We start from the raw sequence: 26,607 nt of genomic DNA on the forward strand, positions 1-26,607 counted from the left end.
CTCTAGTGCTGCACAAAAAAGGGGTACACACCCCAGGCGCTGCACCCCACCGGCCTGCCCTCCCTCCAACCAACCACACCTTGCTTGTGATGAACCCTCTCAATAACCCTTTCTCCTGTCTCCTCTGATTGCCACCAGCTCCTGTCTCCGTTCCTCCTCTAGATGGTGGGGTCCCCCGTGTCCCCGTACCCCTTCTTTCTCCCCCCAGACCCTCTCCATCCTCTTTCCTTCCCATCCCTCAGTCACCTCCACTCCTCCAGCCTCTGCCACGCCTCACAGGTCTCACCTGGACACAGAAATCTCACTTTTGGAAGCCCCAACACGCTGGCTGGGGCAGGCACACAAGGCATTCACAAAAACCTAGACCTCATCTGGGCCTCATGGCACATGCATGTAATCCCAGCACTTTTGACAGGCTGAGGCAGGAGAGTCGAAAATTCAAGCCCGGCCTGGACAATTTAGCCAGACCTTGTTTCAGAATAAAAAGGGCTAAGGATGTACCTCAGTGGGAAGGCCCTGGGTTCAATCCCCAGTCCAAACAAACAAACAAACGAACAAACTACAACAGGCCAGGGATTTAGCTCAGTGGTGCCGCCCCTGCCTTACAAGCGCAAGGCCCTGAGTTTGATCCCCAGTACCAGGAAAAAAAATACAACACAAAACTAACTGCTCTGGAATTGTCAGGGGAGCTGCTCTGCAGGGCTGGTGTGGGCATTCAGAGGGAGAGAAGAAACCTGAGGCTGAGTCAGGAAGAGACATCCACGGAAGGCCTCAAATGCTGTGCCATGAAATTCGAATCTTGGCCCGAGTTTTGTTTTTTGGAGGTCTTGCGGGGGGGGGGGGCGTTATTTGGGGTTTGTTTTGTTTTGTTTTTTCTTTTGTGGTACTATGGCTTGAACCCAGGGCCTTTGCTTTGAGCTACATCCCCAGGTGTTTGCTTGTTTGTTTGTTTGTTTTTAAATTTTGACACTGGGTCTCACTAAGTCACTAAATCGCCCTGGTTGGGCTGCTGAGCTTGAACCTGTGATCCTCCTGCCTCAGCCTCCAGAGTGCTGCGATTACAGGCATAGGCATCACCAAGTCCGGCTCCTCCCTGAGTTGGTCAGCAGGGGCAGGCTAAGAACAGAGCGGGGTAGCAGAAGGTTTCCTCCAGCAGCCCCGCGGGGCTCAGTGACCCAGTCTGAGCCCCGCCCTGCCCCCACATTCCCGCCCTGGCCGCAACCCCGAGAAACCTGAGCCGCCCTCCGCCGGTCACGGGCAATTACTTGGCTGCTTTGTTCTTAGCAGTGATTAAAGGCAGATGTCCCTGGGGTGGAAGGTGGAAGGAGCCCACCTTCCCCTGCCTCTCCCCTGCATCTCGCTGCTCCCCCCAGGTCCTAGGGCACCGGGGGTGGGGTGGGGGTGACCACAAGAAAGGCCCGAAACCCGCGGACGGTGACAACTCTCCCGGCCAGTGGCGGCGTTTCCAGTCCTGGATTTGCTCTTCCCTTGGCCCCGTGATGAAAGCGCTTCCTCCCGGGAACTGAGGAGCGGCGGTGCCCACCGAGCGCTGCCTCCCCACGCGGAGCTCCTCGTCGCGGGCTCCGTGGGCTCGGAACAGAAAATTAAAGCCATCGCAAGCGCAGAACAGGGCCACCCTGGGGAGGAGGTGGCTTGGAAAAGCCGAAAACTAATGACTTGCAGTCTTCCTACCAGAAAGGTTTTTTTTAACCAGCCCTGGGGTGGCTTTGCCAGACTTTTGCTTAGAATTCCTTGGGATAAAGTTCTCTCCCCTCAGAGGGGACCTCACAACGGGACATTTGGGGCCCTGCACTGCCAGGTCTGGAAACCGCTATAGGGAGACAGAAAATCAACAGCAGAGAAAAGCCCAGGTCTCCTGCTGTGTGTGAGTGTGAGTGTGTGAGTGTGTATGTGTGTGTTCGTGGGGGCTGAACCCAGGCCCTTCACACACTGAGCTACATTCCCAGACCCTTTTTTATTTTCCATTTTGAGTCAGGGTCTCCCTAAGTTGCTAAGCTGCCCAAACTGGCCTCATACTTGTGATCCTCCTGCCTCAGCCTCCCAGTGTGCTGGGATTACAGACATGCGCCACCATCCGTGCCTGGTTCGGCCTCCTACTTTCTGATCCTCAGAGACTGAGAGTCAGGGTGAAGACACTGTGACAATTCCACAGCTGAGAGTGTGATTTGGAGAGGGGACCTGGTGTGTTAATTTCCTACTGCTTTAGCAACAGATGACCACCGACTTAGTGGGGCAAAATGATGCACGTGTATTATCTTACAGGCCTGGAGATCACAAGTCCAAAATCAGCCTCATGTGGGCTCGAGCCAAGAGGACAGCTGACCTGGTGCCCTCCAAAGGCTTCAGGGGCCAATCTGTTTCCTGCTTTCCCAGCTTCTGGAATATCCTCCCCTCCTCCCTTCTCTCCCCACCTCCAGGGGGACACTCTTGTTTCCATAGTGACAGCTCCCTGCTCACTCTGAGCCTCCCTCACTTTGGAAGACCCTGGATGTTAGGCTGGGCCCCCTGCAATCTGGGATGATCTTCCCAACCCAGATCCTTGACCTGGACACATCTGGGAAGCCCCTTTCCCCACGCAAGGCGACACAGTCACAGGTTCCCGGGATCAGGACTTGGGTACGGCTAGGGCCCAGTCTCCTGCCTCATGCACACCAGCAGGGGTCAAGCGGACCTGGGATCCAGGCTTTGCCCTCCAGACTCCGAGTTCCTTCTTCATCTGGATGAGCAGACAATCGGGAATTGGATCCCAAACATTTGTCACCCTTTCAGGACATCACCCTCAGCCTGTTCGCTGGTTGCCACCAAGGATACCTGCTTGTAAGAACGGATGCAAAAAGGATCTGTGCACTTCTATAGTCCCAGCACTCAGGAGGCTGAGGCAGGAGGACAGCTTGAGCCCAGAAGTTCAAAACCAGCATGGGCAACATAGCAAAATCCCACCTCAGAAAAGGGGCAGGGGACTCTGCACAGGAGCCCAAGCTGGAAAGTGGGTGCACACGTATCCCACAGGCCACCCCCACCGCCCCCGGGGCACCCTGGCTCCTGCTGCAGTCACCAGTCACCAGCCCCCACCTCTCGCCAGCCTCCCTAGAGGCCCAGCCTGTGCCACACCTCTGCAGTGAAAGCCACAGCTATTGGCCCCTCCTTGGCCAGAATGACCTGTCCTCAGCCATGCCCACACACGCGTGGCCCTCTTCCCTTGGCCAAGCAGTGTCCAGCTCCCTTGTCTCTGCTCCCTGCACCACTCACCCTCCACTCTCAAGCCCTGCACGGGGTTCACATCGCAGCTCTGCCTCTGCTACCTAGGACACCGCCCTGTGCCGCAGTTTCCCCACCTATACAATGAAGATTATAACAGCACCTCGCCTGTGGAGGTCATTGGGAAGAAGAAATGAGCGAGTGTATTGAACACACACAGAACAGCACCAGCCACAGAAGCATGAATTCAGTATTTGCCTAGGTCAGTGTCCAGGGTGCTGCAGGAGCCAGGCAGACCTGGTCCCTCTCCGTGGGGAGTGTATCACCCAGCAGACGGCACAGATATCAAATGAGTCATTATTAAATAATCAACAGTTGGCCAAGCGTAGTGGTGCACATCTGTAATCCCAACACTTGGGAGACTGAGGCAGGAGGATCACTATGAGTTTGAGGCCAGCCTGGGCTACATAGTGAGTTCAAAGTCAGCCTGAACTACATAGCAGGACCCTGTCTCAAAAACCAATAAATAAAGAAATAAAGCCTGAGCTAAAAATGTGTGTGGCAGTAGCACCAACCTTTGCCTGTCTGAGGCCTTCATGGGCCCATATCAGCCAAGCAGTGACAACTGTGCTTGCTTCGGAGTGGGTGACGCTCCATGGTGGACTCTCAGCAGACCCTGCATATTACCCACTTTTCTTTTTTTTTTGGTACCGGGAATCAAACTCAGGACCCTATGCTTTCAAGGCAGGCAGCGGCACCCCTGAGCTAAACACCCGGCCCTACCCACATTTCTAGTCTCTGCAGACTTGATGCTGTCACCTCTGCTTGCAGCCATCTGCTAGACTCCTCCTTCCAGGGGACCCGATAATATATCTGAGTCCCTCCCTTTGGCTTCTGGTCTCCCTGCCATGCCCAAGAGGACTCTTCCTTTGAGGAAGCATTTTCTAAACACATAGCCATCAATCCAGCGTCTCTACCTCCTATGACAGAGCACTATCCACTCACCCTGGTGGCCTGCCAGTGAGGAGCAGCCCCTGCGCCGCAGACCTGAAATGACTCCAGCCGGCCAGGCAAAGCCACAGTAAAGGCCCTTGCCCACATGTCCCTGTACCCCTCTGCAACCTGCCCAACCCGTCTCCCTCATGTGGCCCCCATGACACACCCTGTCTTCTTGGGAACAGTGGCTACTAAATATTTCTTCAATGGCATCGTGTCCTGATCTGTTGGCCTCACTCCTCCTCAACCTCGCCACTAACACATGATATTTTAGATCCCCCGCCACTCCATCCATCTGAATACCAATCCTAAGCAGCAAGATGCAGCCAGAAAACCCAGGTTCCTGCCCTGGCTCAGCTACCCCCAGCTGTATGACCTCGGATAAGTCCCTCTTTATTATCTTAGCCCAGTACCCCAGGGGAACAGCAAGACTTGCTTGTCCAGTGAGCAACAAATACAGCCATGCATGGTCAGCCCAGAACTCCCAAAGTTAACATCCAGATCCAAGCCGAGGCCTGCAGAATTGTAAAGGCTTCCAAAATTGAGTCAAAATGCGGAACTCCCTCCCTCCCCCAGAGAGCCATACAGAAGATCTATGTAGAATGAATGAGGAAGAGGCAGGCTCCCTTTTGTTCCTGAAGTTTCCTGGGTCCAGCCGTCACTCAACAGGATGGGCCGCCTGGGGCCAGGTCATGGCCCTGGCCCAGGATGAATCCACAGCACAGACAACACCAGGCCCTAGGGAAGATTGATAAACAAGCAAAATCCCTGCCAGGCCTCCGCGCTCAGTGAAAAGAGGGGGTGACCCACACCCCTACACACTCTCACACACAGTGGTGAGAGCCTTGCCTTAGCCCTGACGCCCCAGAGAGGCAAACAAGAGGTGTTTTTCTTCACCATCTGCTCAGGCCGGAGGGCTGTGGCCTCGGCCCATCCCCCTTCCTTCGGCTGCTCTCTCCTCAAGGGGCCCTTAGTTTTCACAGCCAGGCAGCGGGCTGATCCCGGCACAGAAGGCTTTAGTTAGTGGGCCAGGCCAGAGAGACAGGCAAAGGGCACAGGCCAAAGCTGAGACTGAGGAGGGGACCCTGTCCTGAGCGGAAAGAGAGAGAGAGGCTGAATTCTGGGGCTCCGTGAGATTCTGGGGCTCCGTCAGAGGCTCGTAGTCAGCTTCTCAGCTTCAAAGAATGGATGCTGACCCTGAGACCTCCTTCTCCAGGTCTGTCCACGAAGGCTATCCTGAGGAACTTTCTGGAAAAGTCTCCTCCATCCACTTCTGCTTTAAAGGAAGACTCAAGAATCCCTAAAACTGGTGGCCTTTATTGGTTCCTTTTGTTTGATTTTTGCTGTGAGAAGTTTAATATAAAAGAAAGGACTTGGGCTGAGCCTAAAGTGTACATATGGCCAGCCAGAGGGTGCCATGAGGGTGGCCCGAAGCTCCCAGCCCTCTCTGGGCATGCCACTGTCCCAGCACCTGGACATGCTCACCAACCTGGTAGCCTAGGGCTTCTTTAAAAGTAACTCTGAGCCAGGGAGGGTACTGCACACCTGTAACCCTGGCACTGGAAGGCCAAAGCTGGAGGATGGAAAGTTCAAGCCCAGCTTGGGCAATTTAGTAACTTAGAGAAACCTTGACCCTGTCTCAAAATAAAAAAGGGCTGGGGATGTAACTGAGTGCAAAGGCCTTGGATTCAATTCCCAGTACTGGAAAAAAAAAGTGACTCCAAAAAGTTGTTTTGATAAGAACACTGTAGACAACAACCTCACTGCAGGCAGGTCCCCTGTCTGGAGCAGGACAAATGCCTCCATTTCCTAGAGGACAGGGGGTCAGGCCATCGCTCACAGGTTCACAGAATTGTCTCTTGCTACTCTCCTAAGCTGCCTGCACCTGTGACTGGGCTGCAGATGCTTTGGGGTCTTTGCTCCCAGTGAGTGTGTGGTCCAGGAGCTCAAGGGCCAAGTGGCATGTACTTCGCCCCCTGCACTGCCTAGCACTCAGTAGGCTCACAGAGAAGTTGAGTGTGAATTCTCTACACATGGCCTGCCTACCTTGGAGCGTCTGGAGGAAGACCCAGATGTTCATCTTTCCCCACCCTAATCTTGTTCATGAAACTTTTCCTGGGTAGCCCAACTAATGAGGCTGTTTAAGAGATCATCAACTAAAAGGATATGTATTATTTTATGGCTAAATTGAAGAGAAAGGAGAGGAATTCCTAAAAGGAAGAAACTAATAGAAGATGGATTCTTAGGGACCAGCTAATAAATGTCTCATCCTTGGCTTGAATACAGTTCTTAATCTTCTCAGAAAGCTCCTGAAGGATGTGTTTCATCACAATGAGGTAGTAAACAAAACAAAACAAAAAAATGGCCACGAAATGCAACAGAGAGGGGTTCTAACACAAGGGAGAGGCCTGGGGTGAAGAAAATCCTCAGGATGTTGACCAAGGATTATTCCAAGATTGCAAATTGTAGAACTCACTTTAGTCAGCTCAGATCTCAGCAGACAGAGGTTTGGTTAACAACTTCTCCAAAAGATGAGTATCTAATGCACTACTGGGAAAGAGTTTGGAGATGAATTAGAATAACCCCACAGAAAGTTAGGTGAACAGAAACAAGAATGGTAAAGCAAAGATGGGAAGGAAAAGGAAAAATCATAGTAAACTGTATGGCCCAGCTCTCACTAAAATAGAAGGTAAGCCTTGAGTATTGAACTAACCAGAATTGTGGTATAAATGAAGTGTGCTGGGAAAAGGGGGACATGGAAAATGTGTGGGGAAAGAACAGCAGGGTAGGGGTGATAATCCACCCTCATCTCTCACTTAACATCTTAAAAACAGAACAATCAAGATATAGCAAGATCCCCTTGCCCTATCCCGACTGCAGGTTCTGGAGTTTGTGACTAATCTCAACGCAGTTAACTGACACCTCAATGACTGAGGGCGGTTTCACCACGTGGCGTCCTCCGGTCAGAGTTGGAAATTGTAATACTCCTAAACCAAGCTTTTTTGATTTTGAAGGAAAGCAAAAATGCACCATGCAACTTCTGGCTCTTCCTCAAAGTCAAAATGACCATGAAAGTTAAATTTTGAATGAATTCAGGATGTTGAGCAGTCATGACAACACAACTAAAGACACTAAAGAGGAGTTGCCGAACTGCTTCAGAAAGTGGGAAGCATGGAAAGCTCTTGGTGACTCAAGCCCCACCCAAGCAATGCAAGAATGTATCACAGTAGTTAAAAAATTGGACCCAGGTTGGAATCCTCAGACATCAGAGAAGAAAGGAAAAGAAGCAAAAAGTGGTTTTGGTGGGCTTGTTGTTAGTTCTCTATATCATGAAGAGACCATCAGGGAAGAAGACAAAGACATATTTGATTACTGCAGAGAAAACAACATTGACCATATAACCAAAGCCATCCAATCAAAAAGTGTGGATGGCTTTGGTTATATGGTCGATGTTCCTCCCTCTGGGCCCCACCTCTTAAAGGTTGCACTACCTCCCAATAGCACTATAGATGGGCAACCGGCCCTTTATCATAACGACTTAGAAGGGGCACTCAGACCCAAACCATATCCAACACTATATCTTTGTGATTCCAGACTTCATGTGGTAATTGCTCATTTACTGTCCTCCACCGACTTTGATGGTGGTGCCCCTGTCTGAGATACCTGTGCACTCAGTAGTGGGCAGGGTCCCTGGGAAACCATAGACATCTGTAAGTATCTACAGAATGAGTGGAGACAGCTGCATGGAGACTCCTGGGGAAATAGAGTCAGTGGAAAAGTCAGGAGCCAAGACCCATTATCCTGACTTTCCTCCTTCACATATGCTATGTGATCCTAACTGTGCAAAAACAATAAATAAAAAAGCACAAAGACCAAAACGAAATATGGCCCAAACGCAGGTAGTTTTTGCTCCTCAGAAATGAGCTACAGAACAAGGACAAGTCTTTTCAACAAAGGGTGTTGGGAAAATGTAATTTCCACATGCAAAAGAATGAAGTTGGATACTTACCTTATACCATTTATACCACATATAAAAACTGATTTAAGCCAGGTGTGGAAACTGAGACAGGAGAATCATAAGTTTAAGCCTAGCCCAGGCAACATAGCTACTTGAAGAAGCCACTATATTATTGTATCAAAACGAAAAATATAAAAAAGGATGGGGATTATAGCTTAATGCTAAGGCCCTGGGTCCAATCTCCAATCCTGGAAAGAAAAAAAAGACTAACCCAAAATGAATTAAGGACCTAAATGTAAGACACACAGCCTGAAAGTATAAAACTCTTAGAAGAAATCGTAGGGGGAAATCTTCATGGCATTGGATTTGGCAGTGATTTTTTTGCTATGACACCAAAATCACAGACAATAACTGGAAAAATAGATAAATTGAATTACATGCAAATTAAAAATGTCCGTGCATTAAAAGATACAATTAACAGTTAAAAGGCAGCTCACAGAATGGGAAAAAATATTTCCAAATCATGTATCTGATAAGGGTTAATTGCCAGAAAGTATACAGAATTTCTACAGTTTAACAACAACAAAACAACCAAATTCAAAACAGGGCAAAGGATTTAATAGACATTTCTGAAAGAAGATATGTACATAGACAATAAGCCCATGAAAAAATACTCAACACCACCAATCATTAGGGAAATGCAAATAAAAATCACAATGAAATACCATCTTTCACCCATTAGTTGGCTACTATTAAAAGTAAATAGATAAATAAAGCCAGGCATGATATGACACACCTGTAATCCCAGCTACTCAGGAGGCCAAGGCAGGAGGATTGTAAATTCCAGGGCAGCATGGGCAACTTAGCAAGACTCTATTTCAAAGTGAAAAAATAAAAAGGAAGGGCTAGGAATGTAGCTCGTCAGTAAGGTGCCCTGGCTTCAGTTGCCAGTATAGCAAAAAAGTAAAATAAAAATAAAGACAGAAAATAAAAAGAATTGTCAATAATGTGGAAGAGGAGCCATTGTGCAATGTTGATGGAAATGTAAAATGTTTATCTTCTATGGAAAATAACAGTGTCCCCTCCAAAATTGCACGCAAAATTCTCCTATTATCCAGCAAGTCCTCCTCCGAGTACCCAAGAGAATCAGAAGCCGAGACAAGAGAGAATATTTGTACACTCATGATTTTAGGCAATAATCTCAGCAGTCGAAAGGTGGGAGCAGCCCAAGTGCCCATCAGCAGATGAGCTATACACATATTACACATATTTCACACAGGTTACAGCATGGATGCAACTTGAGAACATTCTGCTCAGTGCAGTGAGCCACATGACAAATCCATACGCTCCTCTTCTGTGAGCCCCCTACAGTAGTCAAATTCCCAGAAACAGAAAGAACCATGGTTGCTCCAGGAGCTGGGGGTGGGAATAGCATTTAACTGTGATGGTTTCAGTTTTGCAAGATGAAAAAGAGTTCTGGAGATGAATGGCCAGGATGGTTGGAGGACATTGTAAATGTATTTCATGCTCAACTACACACCTAAAAGTGCTTTAGGATGATACATTTTGTTATGTATATTTTACCACAATAAAAAGTTTTAAAATTTAAACCAAGTGCGCTATGCATGCCTGCAATCCCAGCACTCAGGAGGCTGAGGCAGGAGGATTGCCACACATTTGAGGCCAGCCTGGGCTACATATTAAGACCTTGTCTCAAAAGACAAACAAAATAATGTTTTAAATTTTAAAGTTCAAAATCTTTTACAAAATGGAATGATAAATGATTTCTTTCTTTTCACTTTATTTTCTACATTGTCTATAATGAATATAATCTGGGAAAATAAACTTTTTGTTTAAAGGGAACGTGTGAGGCTCCTTTTACTTGAATATCTGTGCAGGCCGCAGGAGCCGAGTCCTGCAGCTCCCAGATGTGCTGGGCCACAGGCTGCCATCGGCTTTCTCTACCTGACACCAACATTTGGTTTCCATTCCTGACTCTTCACATAATTCCTGGAGCTCGGGGTCCAGCGGAAAACGGGCGGCTCTTGGGAGGGTCGGTTTGCACCCAGGGGAGTGGACTTGGCTGGTGCAGCCGCCAAGGCCCCCAGAGCCCATCCATCGTGCAGCTCCCAGCGCTGTCAGCGGGCAGACAGGCTTCCTGGCGAGGTAACCCTAGCCCGCTCTGCTCCCTGCAGGCCCGGCTGTGCTCTGTTATTAATCTCAGGGCAGATCCTGTGTCCTGAAGCTGAGACAGCTGTCCCTGTGCGCAGCTGTCCCAGGCTCAGCCACAGCCACAGCCCACTTCCAAGTCTCCAGCTCCTGCCAGTGGCCAGGCGGGAAGGCGGAATGGGCCCTTGCTCACCCAGTAGCCGGGACCTCATCCTGTGACAGAGCCCCTGCTGGCCCTGGTCAGTGCAGCTCCTTGAGCTCCTGTGTGAGCCTGGCTCTGTAGCCTGGAAGTTAACACAGCGACGTCCCACATGGTATGGCTGCATTGAATCTGTAAGGGAGGCTTGAGTCCATCTTGTGCTCAGTCCTGGGATATCTGTCAAGGCAAGCAAAGCCACCCAGATGGGGGCTCCTGACCCCAAGGGGCTTGCTGCCCAGCTTCAGAACAAGTATATGAAGCTGGGTACAGTGGTGTTAACCTGTAATCCCAGGACTCTGGGAGGCTGAAGCAGGAGGATCGCAAGTTCAACCTCATCTTGAGCAGTTTAGTGACTTGGTGAGACCCTGTCTCAAAATTAAAAAAAAAAAAAAAAGTGGGGTGGGGGATTAAGGAAGTAGTTTAGGGTGAACACCCTGGGTTCAACCCCCAGTACTATATCCATCCATCAATCAATGAAGGTAGAGCACCCAGGATCCTCTCACTGGGAGAAAAAAAATTCTCTTTCTAAATCAGGAAACTTACACAGTGCAGGTAGCTTTGTTCTTAACCGTGTCCTGGCTCCCCACACCACCCACCTGCCTCAGAGTGAACAAGGAGTGGATGGAGGAGGGCAGGGAGGGTGGCAGGAGGTGGGGTCAAACCATCATCTCCTTCCCAGGGCCTCTTTTTTTTTTTTTTTTGGTACCAGGGATTGAACTCAGGCCCTTGCGCTTGAGGGCAGGTGCCGGAACCACTGAGCTAAATCCCCGGCCCCAACCCAGGGCCTCTTTCGCCTCAAAGCCCTCCACCTCCAGAGCCCTTTGCAAAAAATGATGAAGCCCCATTCTTCCACCTCAGAGAGAGTTTTTTTCTTCTATTCCCCAGATTTATTGTAGCATAACTAACCAATAAAAATTGTATATATTTAATGCCAGGCATGGTGGCACAGGCTTAAAATCCCAGGATACTGGGAGGCTGAGGCAGGAAGATCGGAAGTTCAAGCCCAGCCTGGGTGACTTAGGGATTCAAGGAGACCCTGTCTCAAAGTCAAAAATATAAAAGGGCTGGGAATGTAGCTCAGTGTGAAAACTCTGGGTTCAATCCCCAGTACTGCAAGTAAATAAATTTAAAAAATAAAAACAGTATATATTTAAGACGTGCAACTTCATGATTTAATATACATATGTGCTATGAAGTGATCGCCACAATCAAGCTAATTGTCATACACATCTCCTCCCACGGTTACTGCGATAGTAGACGGTGTCCCCAAGAGGTCCGAATGTGAAGGCCCGGTGGGGTTGGGAGGGGCTGTGGACCACTGAGAGGTGGGGCCTGGCAGGAGGTCCTTGTGTCATTGGGGACATGCCCTCAAAGGGGCCTGTGGGATCCATCCTTCTCCCTTTCCCGGCTCCCTGACTGGAGATGGACCAGGGCTGTGACATGTACCCCCACCACAAGGTGTTGCCCTCCCCGGAGGACTTGGACCACCTGAACCATGAGCCAAAAGAAACCTCTCTTTACCTCATTACCAATCTGTGTCAGATATTTCATTACAGTGGCATGAAGCTGACTAATACAATCTCCGTTTTCTTTATTTCTTTTCTTCTTTTATCTTTTCCTTCATGGGGGGTAGGCATTGGGGATTGAACCTAGGGCCTTCACACTGAGCTACATTCCCAGCCCTCTTTATTTTTTATTTTGAGGCAGGATCTCCTAACTTGCTAAGGTGCCCAGGCTTGCCTCAAACTTGCAATCCTCCTGCCTCAGCCTCCCAGAATGCTGGGATTACAGGTGTGTGCTACTATGGCCAGCTTGGTAAGAACACTTAAGATCTACCCTTTCAGCCAAATTTCAAGTATACAATACAATATCATTAACTATAGTCACATTGCTATTCATAAAACTTCTAAACTTACTCTTCTTAAGTAACTGAATCTTTGTACCCTCTGACCAATATCTCCCCATATCACCTCTCTACAGCCCCTAGAAACTATTATTCTACCCTCTGGTTCTACGACCAAACAAGGTTTTGACTTTGATGGTGACTAGGCAGGTTCATCCACATACACTCACACACCTATTGGGAGACTGACTGTAAGATTCTCTATTTCAAAACTCCTAGAATACTACCTGAAAAACCATTAAAATAATTTTTTTAGGGCCGGAGATTTAGCTCAGTGGTTCCAGTGCCTGCCTTGCAAGCTCAAGGTCCCAAGTTCGATCCCCGGTACCAAAAAAAAAAGGAAAATAATTTTTTTAAAGTTTATGAAGGTAATCAAGACAAGATCAAGGTGCCCCAAATTAACAGCTTTCCCATTTACCAGCCATAAATAGTTGCAAATCTCAAGGTACAAAATAGCCCACTCATGATAACAAAAAAACTATAAAATGTCTAAACTTTACTAGATCTGACTAGGAGATGCATAGAACTTTTTCTTGAAAAATATTATAATAAAGCATGTGATCCTATTAATCTATTAATTTACACAGCCTGATCAAAATCCCCAAAACATTTTCATAGAACAAGAAAAGATGATTCCAAAATTCACCTAGTAGGAAATTATACAAGAATAGCTAAGAATATTTTTTATAAAGAGGAACAGTAAATGCAGAATTGCTGTCTCAGTTAACATAACACATGATAAATATATAGTAATTAAAATAGTGTGGACTGAACTAAGGGTATAGCTCAGTGATAGAGTACTTGCCTGTTATATGCAAGCCCCTGATTCAATCCCCAGAACAGAAGAAGATGAAGGAGAAGAAGGAGGAGGAGGAGGAGGAGGAGAAGAACAGAAAGAGGAGGAGGAGGAGGAGGAAGGGAATAGGGGGAGGGGGAGGGAGAGGAGGAGAAGTAGGCATGGTTTTGTATCACATAAACAGTTCAGTAGAAAGTAAGAGTTCAGAAAAAGGCTCATGCATACAGGGAAATTTAGCGTATGATAGAAGTGCCATTTCAAACTGGAAGGATGGATTAGTCAATAAAAGCATGAGAGATTTATAGAAACATTCAGTTAAATCCCTCCTTCACAGCCCATGTGGACCTAGTTAAATCCCTCCCTCACAGCCTATGTAAAAATTCTGGTGGAAAGGCCATGCTCTCATTTTGATCCACTAAGCATTCTCAGTCTTCACGCTACTTGGAATCTAGGATCAGTGGCCCCAATATCTTGTACACCTTTCCCTTTTCATGTATATTTGTATATTAGACTAAATAATGGCTCCCCCAAGGATGTCCTCATCCTTGTCCCTGGGACCTGTGGCGATTTATCTCCCATTGTGAAAGGAAATTTGCAGGTGTGGTTAAATTAAAGGCATTGAGATGGAGAACTTAGTTTGGATTATCCACAGGAGCCCAGCCTAATTTCAAAGGCCCTTATAAGAGGAAGGTGGGAGGGTCAGAGTCAGAGAGATGTAGAAAGACAGATTGGAGAGATGACCTTTGAAGATGGAAGAAGCTACCACCAAAGACACAGGCAGCCTCGAGAAGCTGGAAAAGGAAGGAACTGGCTTCTCCCTGGAGCCTCCAGAAGGGCCAGCCCCTGAGACTGATGTTAGCCTCAATGTTAGACCAGTGAGATCCATTTTGCATTTCTGACCCCAAGAACTGTGGGAGAACAAATGTGTGTTGTTTCAAGCCACTAAATTGGTGGTCATCTATTAGAGCAGGAAACCAGTATAGCTTCCAAAGTGGCTAATCCCTTCCTTCCTGAGTGTTCTCTGATCCAGGCAAGAATTCAGAGACACAGCACCCTCAAGGACAGCCTAGATCCCTGCCTGCGAATAACTCACAGTGCCAGGTAGACAACCACTCACTAGTTATCCACCCACTCATTATGAGGTTTACTGATGAGTCCTGAGCTCTCAGTAAGAGAGCTGCTCTGAGTCCATTAACAAAGGGGCCATATTCACTTCAAGGGACCAGAAAAGATTCCCTATAGATGTGGCCTTAAACTGATCTCTGGGGTGTAAGCAGGATTAACCAGCCCCAAAGTAAGCAAAGACCAACTGAGGCAGAGAAAAGAACATGTACAAAGGCCCTGAGGCAGGAAAGAGCTTGAGGCTAAAAGGCAGCCAGTGGAGAGCAGAGTGCTGAGAAGCCAAGAGCAGCCAGGCAGGGTCAGGAGGGAGCTCCCTCTGTGTCTCTCCTGCGGAGCCTCTGTCACCTGCTCAGCTGCCTCCCCAGGAGGTGCACCTGTTGAGTTCCTGCACAAATTGCTCCAGGGTTTGAGCAAATTGTCATCAGCAGGCGAAGAACAAGAAGGGAAGAGGCTGCCAAATCCTATAGCAGCTAGGATCACATCACCCCAGAACTGGGCACCGAAGCAGGGAGAGACCTCCAGAGCCCAGGGATCAGCCGTGCAGCCAAGTCAATCACAAGGAGGCAGGAAGTGAGTGGTGTGGATTCCCAGATAAACCCTGCCAGGGGGCTGGAATGACAAAAATGTCAGAAGCCAAGGCAACTGGCCTGGACAGCAGGGCCAAGGCAGAAGGGAACTGCTGCCTCTCTGGAGGGCTGGAACACCCGGGAGAGGGGGCCTTGGGCTTGCCCAGGCGCCTGCAGGGGCCTGGGGGGCAGGATTCCAGGGAGCTCCTCATGGAGGGAAAAGCTGAATCATTCCTAAAGCTCCAAGGAGGGAAGAGCCTCCCAGGGGGCCTACTGGGTGCTGGAATCTGGGGGAGGTCCCTGCCCCTCCAGAACTGGGAAGCAAGTGAGAGATCAGATTCTTCCAAACAAAGACACCAAATGTTTGGGCTACAAACCAGAACACAAAGAATTTATGCACACACAGCGCGAATGCGAGGTTGGGGGTCCCGCACCCTGTCTTGTTGAGTGAGGTGGAAGTGGGGAAGAGGGAGCCACAGAGCCAGGGCCCTCCTCCAAGGCCAAGGTTCATCTGGGGACGTGGATGGCCCCCACTCCTTGCTCCATATTCCCTGTCAGCTGAGCCAGGAGATCCCCAAGCATTGGGCTGGACCCCATCCTCCAAAATGCTGCCCAGAGAAGGATTCTGTGGTGTCATATGTCTGTGCCAACCCCCATCTGCCCAAGTTATACAAGCTGGGCAGCATGCAACTCAGGCTTGGAGAACGTTTGCCATCTCATCCAATCGCAAAGAATGTCAATTAGATCATGTTCTAAGCACTTTATTAACTCATGTAAATCTCAGAATGGCCCCAAGGGGTGGACACGTGATATCCCCATTTTATGGATGAGGAGACTGAGGCACAGGGAGATCAGGCACAGAGCTGGGATCCAGACCCAGACAACCAGCTCCAGAACCTCCCTCCATAGGAAGGAAACTGCAGCTTTGTGAGCCGCTACTTCCCACATTTTCCTTGAAGAATCCATTGACACCCAGAGGATGCACTTCAGAAAACATTGTTAGAGCATCAGAGAGCTGGTGGGGGGCCGTGGTGTCATAAGTGACACGGTCAGCTCTGCCCTGCACGCAGGTCCCTCTGGAGGCAGCTGGGGATAGGACCGACAAGGAGGCACAGAAGGCTGGATTCCCACTCTGTCCTTAAGAAGGACAGAATTAACCTGGGCAGAGTCCACCCCAGCCCAAAGTGCTGGCTTGTAGGCCATCAAAGAGAAACATCTGGGCCCTGGTTTCTGATTCAAGCAAATGAAGATCAGACCAAAGGGCAGGCACCCTGACAACTCCGGGAGGAGAACAGCGTGTCATGTGTACATTTCCATTTGCGCTGACATTCCCGAAAATCCTCCAACAGGTCATTACTGTTGCCGTGGTCTCTGCCCTGCGGGGAGCTTGACAGCCAATGAAGTGTGGGACCCATCGGAGCCAGGAGAAGCCAGGGGTAGGGCTTGTTGCCACAGCGACTATTTCTCCGGGAATGGGTCACAAAATAACAGACAGCAGCAGGGCAAGACAGCATGATGAAGACAGGGGCTCCACAGCACCCAGGGCTTTTGGATAGCGTCTCGCCCAATACCTCCGCGGGAGCCATTCTGTGTGACTCAGGAAAAGCCTTCTTCTCCACGCAGTGCCACTTCAAAGGGAAAAATGGGACCCCTGAGCTATGACTTGCATGGCCACTGTGAAAGTAGCTTCCAGAGCTGGGCTGGTGGGAACAAAGGACAGGCAGGAACCTGGCCCCAGGACCTTGGAGCACCTTGGACCTGCAATGGACCACAGGCCACCGCCTCATTTCATTTCCCAGAAAAGAGAGGTCCAGACATTCATCTACTCGAGTGTTCATTTAGCCCTTTGTTCATTCATGTGCTCAACAAATGCCCACTGAATACCTAAAATGTGCAAGTCCAGGGCCAGATGCTAAAATTTCGGCCTGAAAACTCCATGGAGGAAAAAATAAAAAACAGCTCACAAAAATGCAAGCATAGCCAGCTGCGGTGGCACACACAGGTAATCAATCGCAGCACTCTGGGAGGCTGAGGCAGGAGGATGGAAAAGTTGGAGCCCAGCCTGGGAAACTTAATGACTTAGTAAGACCCTGTCTCAAAATAAAAAATTGAAGAAGGGATAGGGATGTATGTAACTCAGTGCAAAGGCCTTGGATTCAATCCTCAGTATCCCTCCCCCCGAAAAAACACAAGGTGTGCGAACCCTGTCTTTGCTGCTTTTTGCAAAGCTGAAAAAACTCTGCAAAGTCTTTGGAATGTTCTGAGGTGCAAAACAGCTGCTCCTCAGCGTCTACAAGCACCACAGCCACCCCAAGCACTGGGGACAGCCAGAGCCAGGGTCTGAGACCTGTCCCTGTCTCTTCTGGCTCACACTATAAAACCTGAGCTCCTTCTGCGGGTAGAGAAGAAGGCTCACATTCAGGCTGCAGGGGCCCAGCCTGCTGCCCTCCTCATCCACCCACCGCCCAGCCGTCGGGACACAGCCCTGCTCACCGCACAAGCCAGACCCCATCTGACAGCTGCCGAGTCCTCACCCTGCAGCCTGTCTGCCCCAAATGCCTTCCCCATCACTGCCCGGAACACTCTTGCTCATCCTCCAAGGCCCCCTCAAACTCTGACCCCTCAGGGGCAGCCTTGAAAACTGATTCTGCAGAGCTATGGTTGTGAGGACTCTGCCTTGTGAATGAATTAACACTGTCACCTTGGGAGTGGGTCCTTGATCTCAGACTTCCAGCCTTCAGAGCTGTAAGAAATGAATGCTGTTCTTTCTACGTCCCAGTGGCAGCAGCACAAGATGAACTAAGTCCTGTTCCTCTTACATTTGTGGGATCCCCAACATATCACCACATGGCATGGTCACAGCCACAATAAAGTGTCCCTGTGTTTCCCTCAGAATTTCTTCCTATTGTGAACTCATTCAAGCCCCAGGACACCCTCAGGAAGTAACTATGATTATCCTCATTTTATAGATGAGAAAACTAGGGTGCAGAGGTTCTCCTAGAAAAATCATTGCACATATACCCTCCCTACCCACTCCATTTTGCACAATTTGTGCAACACTACAAACTCCATGCTTGCTCCTGGGTCTGGCCTCCCCAGCCAGTCCAGGTCATCAAGGACAGATGCTGGGTCATCTCACTGCCCCTAACACCAAGCAGGAGCACCTGGATACAGCCAGTGAGCAATAGTAACTTTTTTTTTCCAGTACTAGGGATTGAATCCAAGGCCTTTGCACTGAGCTACATCCTAGCCCTTCTTTTATATTTTATTTTGATAGGGTCTTGCTAAGTCAGTAAGTTGCCCAGTTTGAGATCAAACTTGGAACCCTCCTACCTTAGCCTCCCAGAGAACTAGGATTACACAGGTATGCATCACTGTGCCAGGATAATAGTAACTTGAACCAACTAAGTTCAATAGGAACTAAGGTACCAGGGATCGAAGGGATAGGGGCCTAACCCTGCAAAGGCGTGTGATGCAGTCAGACGGCGAGGGACCCATGGTGTGACCATTCCATGCCCAGAGTGGCCACTGGACAGAGGCCTGAACCTCAAGTTGAAGTCCCCAGCATCTGGCCTGGGCCCAGTGAATGCGGGTGACTAGGTGCCCGCTGGCCTCACAGTCCCAAGGGACAGGTTAGGTGTGGACAGGGCTCAGGCCCAGCTCCTGCACTCATGTCCCAAGCGGGTTGGTCAGGGCCACTGGGGTGGGGGTGGGGTGGACATAGTAGGAGAGGTGAGGAGCCTTGAGACTTGAGATCTCAGACCCCAAACCACAGCCAGCACGGGCACACAGGGTGTGGTGAGAGCCTCAGGTGAGATGAGCAGGGCCGGAAGGAGAGTCCAGGAGGCCTTCCTAGAGGAAGGGAGCTTGTGATTGCAGCAGAAGACGGTGGTGTAAGCACATGAAGAAGACCAGTGGGCAGGATGAGCATCTCACACTGCCCAGCATGGACCCAGCCCTGCCAGGCCAGGGGTTCTGGAGCCCACCTTCTGAGGCCTGGCATGCACTTTTCACAAACTGGATGGAATACAACAGAAAGGAGCATCATGAGTGGTCACAGTACTATTTCACCAAACTTCTTCCAGGATTGTGTGCGTGTGCGTGTGCATGTGTGTGTGTATGTGCTTAGCCACTACATAAAAACTATTTCTTAATTTTGAGCCATGATGAAAGAAATCTAACTTACTGGGGATTTAGCTCAGTGGTTCCACTGTCTGCCTTGCAAGCGCAAGGACCCCAGTTCGATCCCTGGTACCAAAAAAAAAAAAGAAAGAAAGAAATCCAAAGAAGGCCTGTTCTTGACACAGTGTTTCTCAAATTTGGTTGCACACACAAACAAAACAAAACAAAACACACCACTAGGGAAGTCACTAAAATACAGATTTATTCACAGATTTCATGATGGCACACACCTGTAACCCTAGCACTCGGGGAGGCTGAGGCAGGAGGATTGCAAGTTGGAGCCCAGCTTGGGCAACTTAGTGATTTAGTGAGATCTTGTCTCAAAATGTAGCTAGATAGATAGATATAGATATAGATAGATAGATAGATAGATAGATAGATAGATAGATAGATAGATGGCTGAGGATGTAGCTAAGTGTAAATCCTCTGGGTTCAATCTCCAGTACCAAAACAAAGGTCATGGATAGGTCTGGATCCCCCTTGAGCTGAAAGCAAAGACCTGGCTAAATAAATGTGGAGCCCATGCAAAAGGAAAACATGAGGCATCTTCGCTCTGAAAATACAAAGTTTTTCTGAGGAAAATACAAAGCTTTTCTGAGGAAAATGCAAAGCTTCCTCACTCCAGGTGTGCACTCCCACGCATGTGCAGCCTGCTGGGGTCCCTGGTGCTCAGTGCCTGGACCACAGGAGGGAGGTCAAGCCGGTCCCCCTCTCCCTGAGGGCTGCCTTCCTGTGATGGACAGACAGCCCCAAGGGCATCGCTTCTTGGCCTTTTGGTTAAGATCAAGTGTAGCCCCAAGGGCATTGCACCTGCTCTGGGTACACTCAATGCAGAGGGCAAGGGGCTTCTTCCCGGGGCCGAGGTGCCCTCTGAACATGCTCTGCCACTGCCATCCTGGGACAGGGACCAGCCACAATGCCATGGGGTACTCATGTGCCACCTCTACTCTCCCAGAGCCCTGGCCCAGGCCCCAGGCAAAGCAGGAGGTGGCTATGGAGGTGAAGAGGGAGAGGCAAAGTGGACCTGGGTGACACAGCGTGGGGAAAGGCTTGGAACCCATCCTGGGGAGACCAGGAGGTTGCAGGACACAGAACACCACGAGGACGGAGGCTCCGTTGTCCCATTAAATCTCACATCTCAAAGTTAAAAACAAGCATGTTGAGAAACTGAAAGCATCAAGGTCCAAGTGAGGGGCCCTGGTCAGATGACCCCAAAGCCAGTCCTCCCTGGGAGACAGGAAGGAAAGGGGGAGACAGAGAGGCAGACAGAAAGGGGGAGGAGGGAAGAGTGAAGGGGGAGCCAGGAGGCAGAGTTGGGACCCAGTGGAGTCATCATCCTAACAAGGATCAGACCTCTTCGAGAACTAACTCGCCAGAATTTCCAAATGGAAAGCAAAATACAGTTGTGGTTCTGAATTCCACCGCTGCTTAAAATGTCCTGCAAAGGATCCAAATTCTGCGCCAGGCCAGGATGTAGCTGTGCTTCTGCACTGGCAGAAACACATCCCAGGAGTAGCCCTGAGGGCCTCCCTGCCCACTCCTGGATCATCATTTCTGAAAAGCCACCCTGTGACCCGTCTCTCCCAATCCCCTGTCATGGAGTCCTTGAAGGTGTGAGCTGCGGGGAGGGCACTGTGTGCACCGGGATGTCCCACAGGAGAAGAGGGTGAGCTTCGCTGGAGGTAAGAGGCAGCGGGAGTAAAGGGGGTCAGAGGGGATGGTCCCAGCTGGAGAAGGGCCAGGCACTTGGCTAAGCACCTCAGACTCTCCAGCTGGTGGCAGGCACACAGAAAGGAATGAAGTCAGATCTATATTTTGCAGATCCAGCATCTGTGCATCTCTTTCCGCTCCTCATTTCTCATTCCCGGCATCCTGGTCTCCACAGTATAGAATTACCAGACCCAAAAAGGCTCCAAGAGGTTAAAGTACCTGTGCAGGTCTGCATGATAAACTTGGGCTACAGCCAGTAAGGCTCCCTCTACCCCATCGTGGAGGCCCGTGGAAGCTGGCACTGGGTCCTTGACCTGGACTGGGCACTGTGGAGGACCTGCCCTGCCCTCCTGTAACTGTGGTCGGCCTTTGGTGTCAAAATCCATGAGGCCAAGGCAATATTCCCACCCAAACCCCTGCCTCCTTCTAGACCTCGCACTTGGGCTCATGTTCCCTGACTCAGAGTCCATTTCTGGGGGCACTTGTCACAGGCCATCCTCCAAGGACAGGGTGTCCACTCCTAGCCAAGGGTGGCATTTTGTGGTGGGTGTACACTGAGCTGGGTATGCAGGTTAAGGGGTCTATAAATCTGTGGATGGCGCCCTCAGGGTGTAGAGATAAGCCAGGCTAGGGGTGGCTGGACTACCTCCCTATCTGTTGCCCTTTTCCAGAGCAGAACCCCAAGGCATCGCAGGGTCCCTCACTTGAGCCTGCTTCCCAGGTCATCGTGAAGGTACATTTGTCCAGTGCTCTGGTGTGAATTTGTTTTGTCATATGTCAGAGACCCAGCCTCCAAGGTACTGGTGTTGAAAGGCAGTGGGAGCTTTAAAAGGTGTTCAGGTCATAGGGCCACCACACTCACGAAGGGGTCAATGCCTGTCCTTCAAGGTTAGGTCTGGAGGGATGTGCTTAGTTACTCAGAGACGGGTTGTAATAAAGCAAGGTTACCCCTTGCATTTTGGCTTCTCTGTCCAAGCTCACTTCCCACCTCCAAATACATAAGCCAAAATAAACCTTGCTTCTTTATAAAGTACCCAGCCCTGGGTATTTTGTTATAGCAACAGAAAACAGACGAAGACATCTAGGTTGGAAAATGAACAATTTGTTACCTTGGTGATACCTGTGGATATTTACCCCCGGGCACATGACCCTCGACCGGAGTGACTGGTTTATGGAATTAAGCATCACTTCTCAGAGAAGAGGTGATTTTTCTCCTTTGTGCCCTGCCCCATGAGCCCACTGCCCACTGTCTGGACCCCATGTTCCACTGCAATTCTGCTTTCCCTTACAGAAACATGCCTACTTCAAGAATTAATATAAAACCATCATTTTTCCACATTAAAACTTCTGCCTCTGCTCACAGGGATGGAGTACAGGACCCTTTCTCTGGTTCTCAGGCCCTTTTGGATTGGAGCTGAGGGTGAGGGAGGAAATAATTCACAAGGCCCCTCATACACATCTGCAGGAGAGAGGGATTTGCATACTTGAGAGTGTCTCACAAATGGACTGGTCCTGGTGGGAAGAATAGGACAGTTAGGGTGGGGGCTCAGTCCTTACGGCAGCCTTCCCAGCCAGTTAATGTTGGTTTCCCCTCAGCTTCTGTTTTGCATCTAAACAACTCTGTCTGGCGAAAGTCACCAGTGGCCCTATTGCAGGTTTTAAGATTCTACAGGAAATGGCCTTTTAAACAGTCAGGGGCTTTTTGTCCCCTCCTCCTTTCTTGTACTGGGGATTGAACCCTGGGCCTTTACACTGGGCTACATCCCTAACCCTTTTTTTATTTTGAGACAGGGTCTTGCTAAGTTGTTAAATTGCCCAGGCTGGGCTCAAACTTGTGATTCTCCTGCCTCAGCCTCCCAGCGCGCTGGGATAACAGGTGGGTACCACCATGCCCAGTTCTAAAATAATCCCTTCTAAATTTTGTGTTTGCAGCCCACTGAGCACAGAGCAAGGTTCCCACTTATTCACCCCCTTCGCCTCTGGCTCCTCTTAGCCTGCCTTTTCCCCCCTTCTCACGCTTATTAATTACAAAAGTAATGTATGCTCTTGTCAAACACGCGGACAAGACTCAGAACAGAAAGCTGCTACAACCGTCCCTCGGCAGCCACAGGGGACTGACCTCAGAGTCTTCCCACCAACCCTGCTGCTCAAGCCCCTGGTATGAAATGGCAGAGGCTTTGCAGAGAACCTAGACCACCCTCCCATAGACTTCAATCACCTCTAGATGATTTAGGATACCAATGCATTGTAAAGTCTATGGAACTGTAATGCTTAGGGAACAGTGACGCGAAGTTTGTACATGTTCAGTACAGATGCAAATTTTTTTCAAATATTTTCAATCTGAAGTTGGTGGAATCCTTGGATGCAAACCCACAGATGGGGGGTAGGGTAACCCTACTCCTGAGACCTCCCCATAGTGAACTCTGAAAATGGGGCCCTAAAATCTTTCTTCTGAGCATTAATCTACTTAGATGCAGATCCACTTTGCTTAGTTTCCATAACAGGGATCATACTACCCGTACTATTCTACACTTTGGAAAGCTTAAGGCTGCTCTCAGATGAAGTGTGCAGAGCCACACTTTTGTGGGTGCCTGCTGAATACTCTATAATCAAAGTCTCCCGGAAGTATTTCCAAACAAAAGGAGGGAAATCGAATTGCAGGCAAACTTTTCCAAGGCGCTATGACGCTTTTCCAAGACCCCACCTTCTGCAGCCATGAAGTGTCTGGCGCTCCCAGCACAAAACACTCCTGTCCCCTCGATATAATGGATATAATGCCTTGCCAGACTCCATCGTGGTGGGCCTCGGGCTTGGTAAAATACCAAAGAGGTAAAGAGAAATGGGTCCTGACTCTTGGCTTCCATAGCAGAGTAAGGCGGCAGAACGCACCAGATTTGGGGAAGAAAATAGGGATTAGCCTTGAGCTGCCTCTGTACTTCGGGAACTTTCTCGGTCCCTCAGTTTCCCCAGTTAAAAGAAAGACGGTATTTTAAAATCTTGACTCCAGGGTGGTTTGAGGATCAAAAGAGGAGATGTACCAGTGCAAGTTGGGTGTTCCAGAGTGCTAGAGTACAGGCGTGCGGGTTGTAGTTATCATTAAATGAATAAAAGCGAAGTTCTAGCACCGTCTCCACCCCCACCCCCCACCCCACCCCCGCTACCCCAGTGGGAACTCAAACGCGGCCCTGATCGTCCCAGGGCGGCCAAGGCGCCACCTGCCGGCTTTGGAGGAGACGGCCGGCGGATCCCCGAACCCACAGCAAAGCCAGAGGATCACAGATGGTCCCACATCCCGCGTGGCCAGGGAGTCGCAGTCCAGGCTCCTCCGCGCCCTGGGCCCCAAAGGGTCGCTGACCGAATGGTCCCCCAGGGTCGCTGGCTGGAGCAATAGGGGATCTGGATACGAGATCTGGATCTTGGCCACCCGGGAACTGCTCAGCGACACAAGGCCGCGGGCTTGCAGGTGAGCGCGGAGGGACCAAGTGAGCCGTGGGACCTGGGGAGCTGAGCACGGAGCCCAGTGAGCCGCGCGCGCCCCCTCTGCGCACCCCTCCGTGCGCCCCCTCGCGCTCCCCAGCTGCTGGTCGGAGCCACCTCCACCCGAGCCCGCAGCCTAGAGGGAGGACGCACCGCGCGGCCCCAGCCCCCGATCCCCGCGCCTCCGAGTCCCCCGCCACTCACCGGCGGCTCGCGTAGCCGCTGCCCGGGGAGCCGGCGCCGGGCTCGGGGTAGCCGTGCTGCGGGAGGGCCGCGGCCGGGAAGGGGTAGAGAAAGCCGGTGGCCAGCGCCGACCCGCAGAGGCAGCAGCACGCCCAAGGCAGGAGCAGAGCCAGCCTCATCTTGCGCGAGGACCCGGCGTCCTGAGCGGGCGCGAGGACGATCTGGAGCGCACGGGAGGCGGGACCGAACCCGCGGCCCCGGCCAGCAGGGAGGGAGCGAGCCGGGCAGCGAGCGCGCAGAGCCCGGGTCGGAGCTGGAAGCGGCCCGGGGCGCCCACGCCTCTCGGGGGCCGCCTTTTCAAATTCAGCGAGGTGAGCTCTGAGCCGCCGGAGGGGGCGTGGGGCTTTCTTTTTAACCCTCGGCTGCCCGGGGCGGAGGAGGCGACCACCCCAGCTCCAGACCTTGCACCCAGGGACCCCATACACAATTGAAATCTTCTCAACCAAACCCTCTTCGGTCCGCAAATGCCTCGTGGAGCACATTTTCCGTCCCTGGCCATTTCACCTGGACAACTAACGTGGTTGGTTTGTCCTCCTGTGGGATAGTACCACTCCCATTTCTCATAGGTGGAAACTGAGGCTCAGAAATGTTAAACTAAAAAGATACACGCCTTTCGCTTCTTAGACAAAGTTCTCCGGGCCAAACGACTACATATCTGTGAGCAGCTGGCTAGGATTTTCCCGGAATCTTCTCTTTCCCTTTGACCCCCAACCTACACCTTGCCTGCTGACTATTCAAAGTCAGAATCCCCAACTGGTGGGACACCTGATCCAGAAAGGGGCTCTAGGAAGATGGAATACAATTTCACCTTTACAGCTGGGAAAACTGAGCTCCAGACCCCGCATGGAGCCTAGGGCCAGCCGGGTCCCAGATTGGTCTTTTCCCACCATGCTTGGACCCGGCAGTAGGACAGATGGGACCAGGAACCCAGCCTATGCTCCGTGCCCAGTTGGGAGCCTTTTTCTGACTTTCCCTGGAGGCTGGTCTGCCCTGCTCTGGGTGGGAAGCCCCCAGGACTGAAAGAAGCCACCCTATAGAGACCAGCATGATGGACCAATCAGCAGGATCTGTTAGTGGATTGTGGGATTGTTGTTAGGGAAAGACTGGAAGATGCTGTTAAAAATGCCCTGGGACAGCTCAGCTCTCATGATTCTCCATCTTGTCCCCATATCTTTGTCACGTATCTCCACGTGTCCCCATATACACACAGTCCATGTGCACCCTCTAGCATGCATATCCCAAGGTATCCTATCCAACCTCTCTTACCCTCTCCCCTAAATTACACATTTGTCATTTGGTTCTCTTAAATCCCAGTTCAGCTTTTTTTTTCTTTTGTAGTACTAGGGCTCGAACCCAGGACCTCAAACCTACTGGGCGGGTGCTACACCACTGGGCTTCATCCCCAGCCTGACTCAGCTTCTCTAATGGAATGCCAACAAGTCCCAGGTCCAGGTCTCTGTCCAGGACAGCGTCCTGATGGGAAATGTGTAACTTGGACATCAGATCGCTTCCTTCTTCTCACCCTCCATCTCTCCCTCAAGGCCTAAAAGATTTAGAGAATTTAGGTTATCAGGGATTTTCAGGGCCTCCCCAAAGAGGGATCTGAATTGAACTCCTTGGGCACTTGGCTAACACCTAATAAATGCTGAGGTCATTTCCCTCTGAGAATCTGCCTTCCACCTTCTGCTCCTTGATTTGCATAATGAGATGTAAGAAGCCAGAGAAATCCCATGTTGCTGTAAGCTGGCGGCAGTACAGTAAGGGGACAGGAATTTCTTTTTTATCTTAAACTCATCTTTTTTTCAGTGCTCCCTGTAGCACAGGATTATTTTAGGGCCAAAACATTTAGGAGAAGAATGAATACATCCCAGAAACTCCAGGACTAGGTCAATGACCAGGTTTGGTTCTCTTCTTCATTTCTGGGACAGTAGGTTCATTCTGGACCACAGATATTTACTAGACCACTTCTGTGAGACCGGCACTGTGACAGCAATTGGAGACAAAAACAACGTGATCTCCACTCTCCAGGTGCTTATGCTATTCTCTGGGAAGGCCTTCAAAAGACAG

General features: G+C 50.3%; 1 protein-coding gene across 2 annotated transcripts in view; it reads right to left on the reverse strand.

Annotated features, from left to right (window-relative positions):
* Col26a1 (collagen type XXVI alpha 1 chain) overlaps nucleotides 1-24,831 on the reverse strand; it is a 145,320-nt gene extending 120,489 nt beyond the window's left edge. The window contains exon 1 of one of the 2 annotated variants that reach the window (XM_004840137.3): nucleotides 24,502-24,831. In XM_004840137.3, the coding sequence (XP_004840194.2) occupies nucleotides 24,502-24,659 (158 nt within the window). In that variant the 5' untranslated portion in view covers nucleotides 24,660-24,831. The remainder of the gene's footprint in view (nucleotides 1-24,501) is intronic. The other variant, XM_013070526.3, reaches the window with a different exon arrangement.
* Nucleotides 24,832-26,607: the final 1,776 nt, after the last annotated feature.

This window comes from Heterocephalus glaber, unplaced genomic scaffold (assembly GCF_053883595.1).
Source record: "Heterocephalus glaber isolate CG9 unplaced genomic scaffold, H.glaber_assembly_v1.0 deba00001610, whole genome shotgun sequence".
Classification (NCBI taxonomy): Eukaryota; Metazoa; Chordata; class Mammalia; order Rodentia; family Bathyergidae; genus Heterocephalus; species Heterocephalus glaber.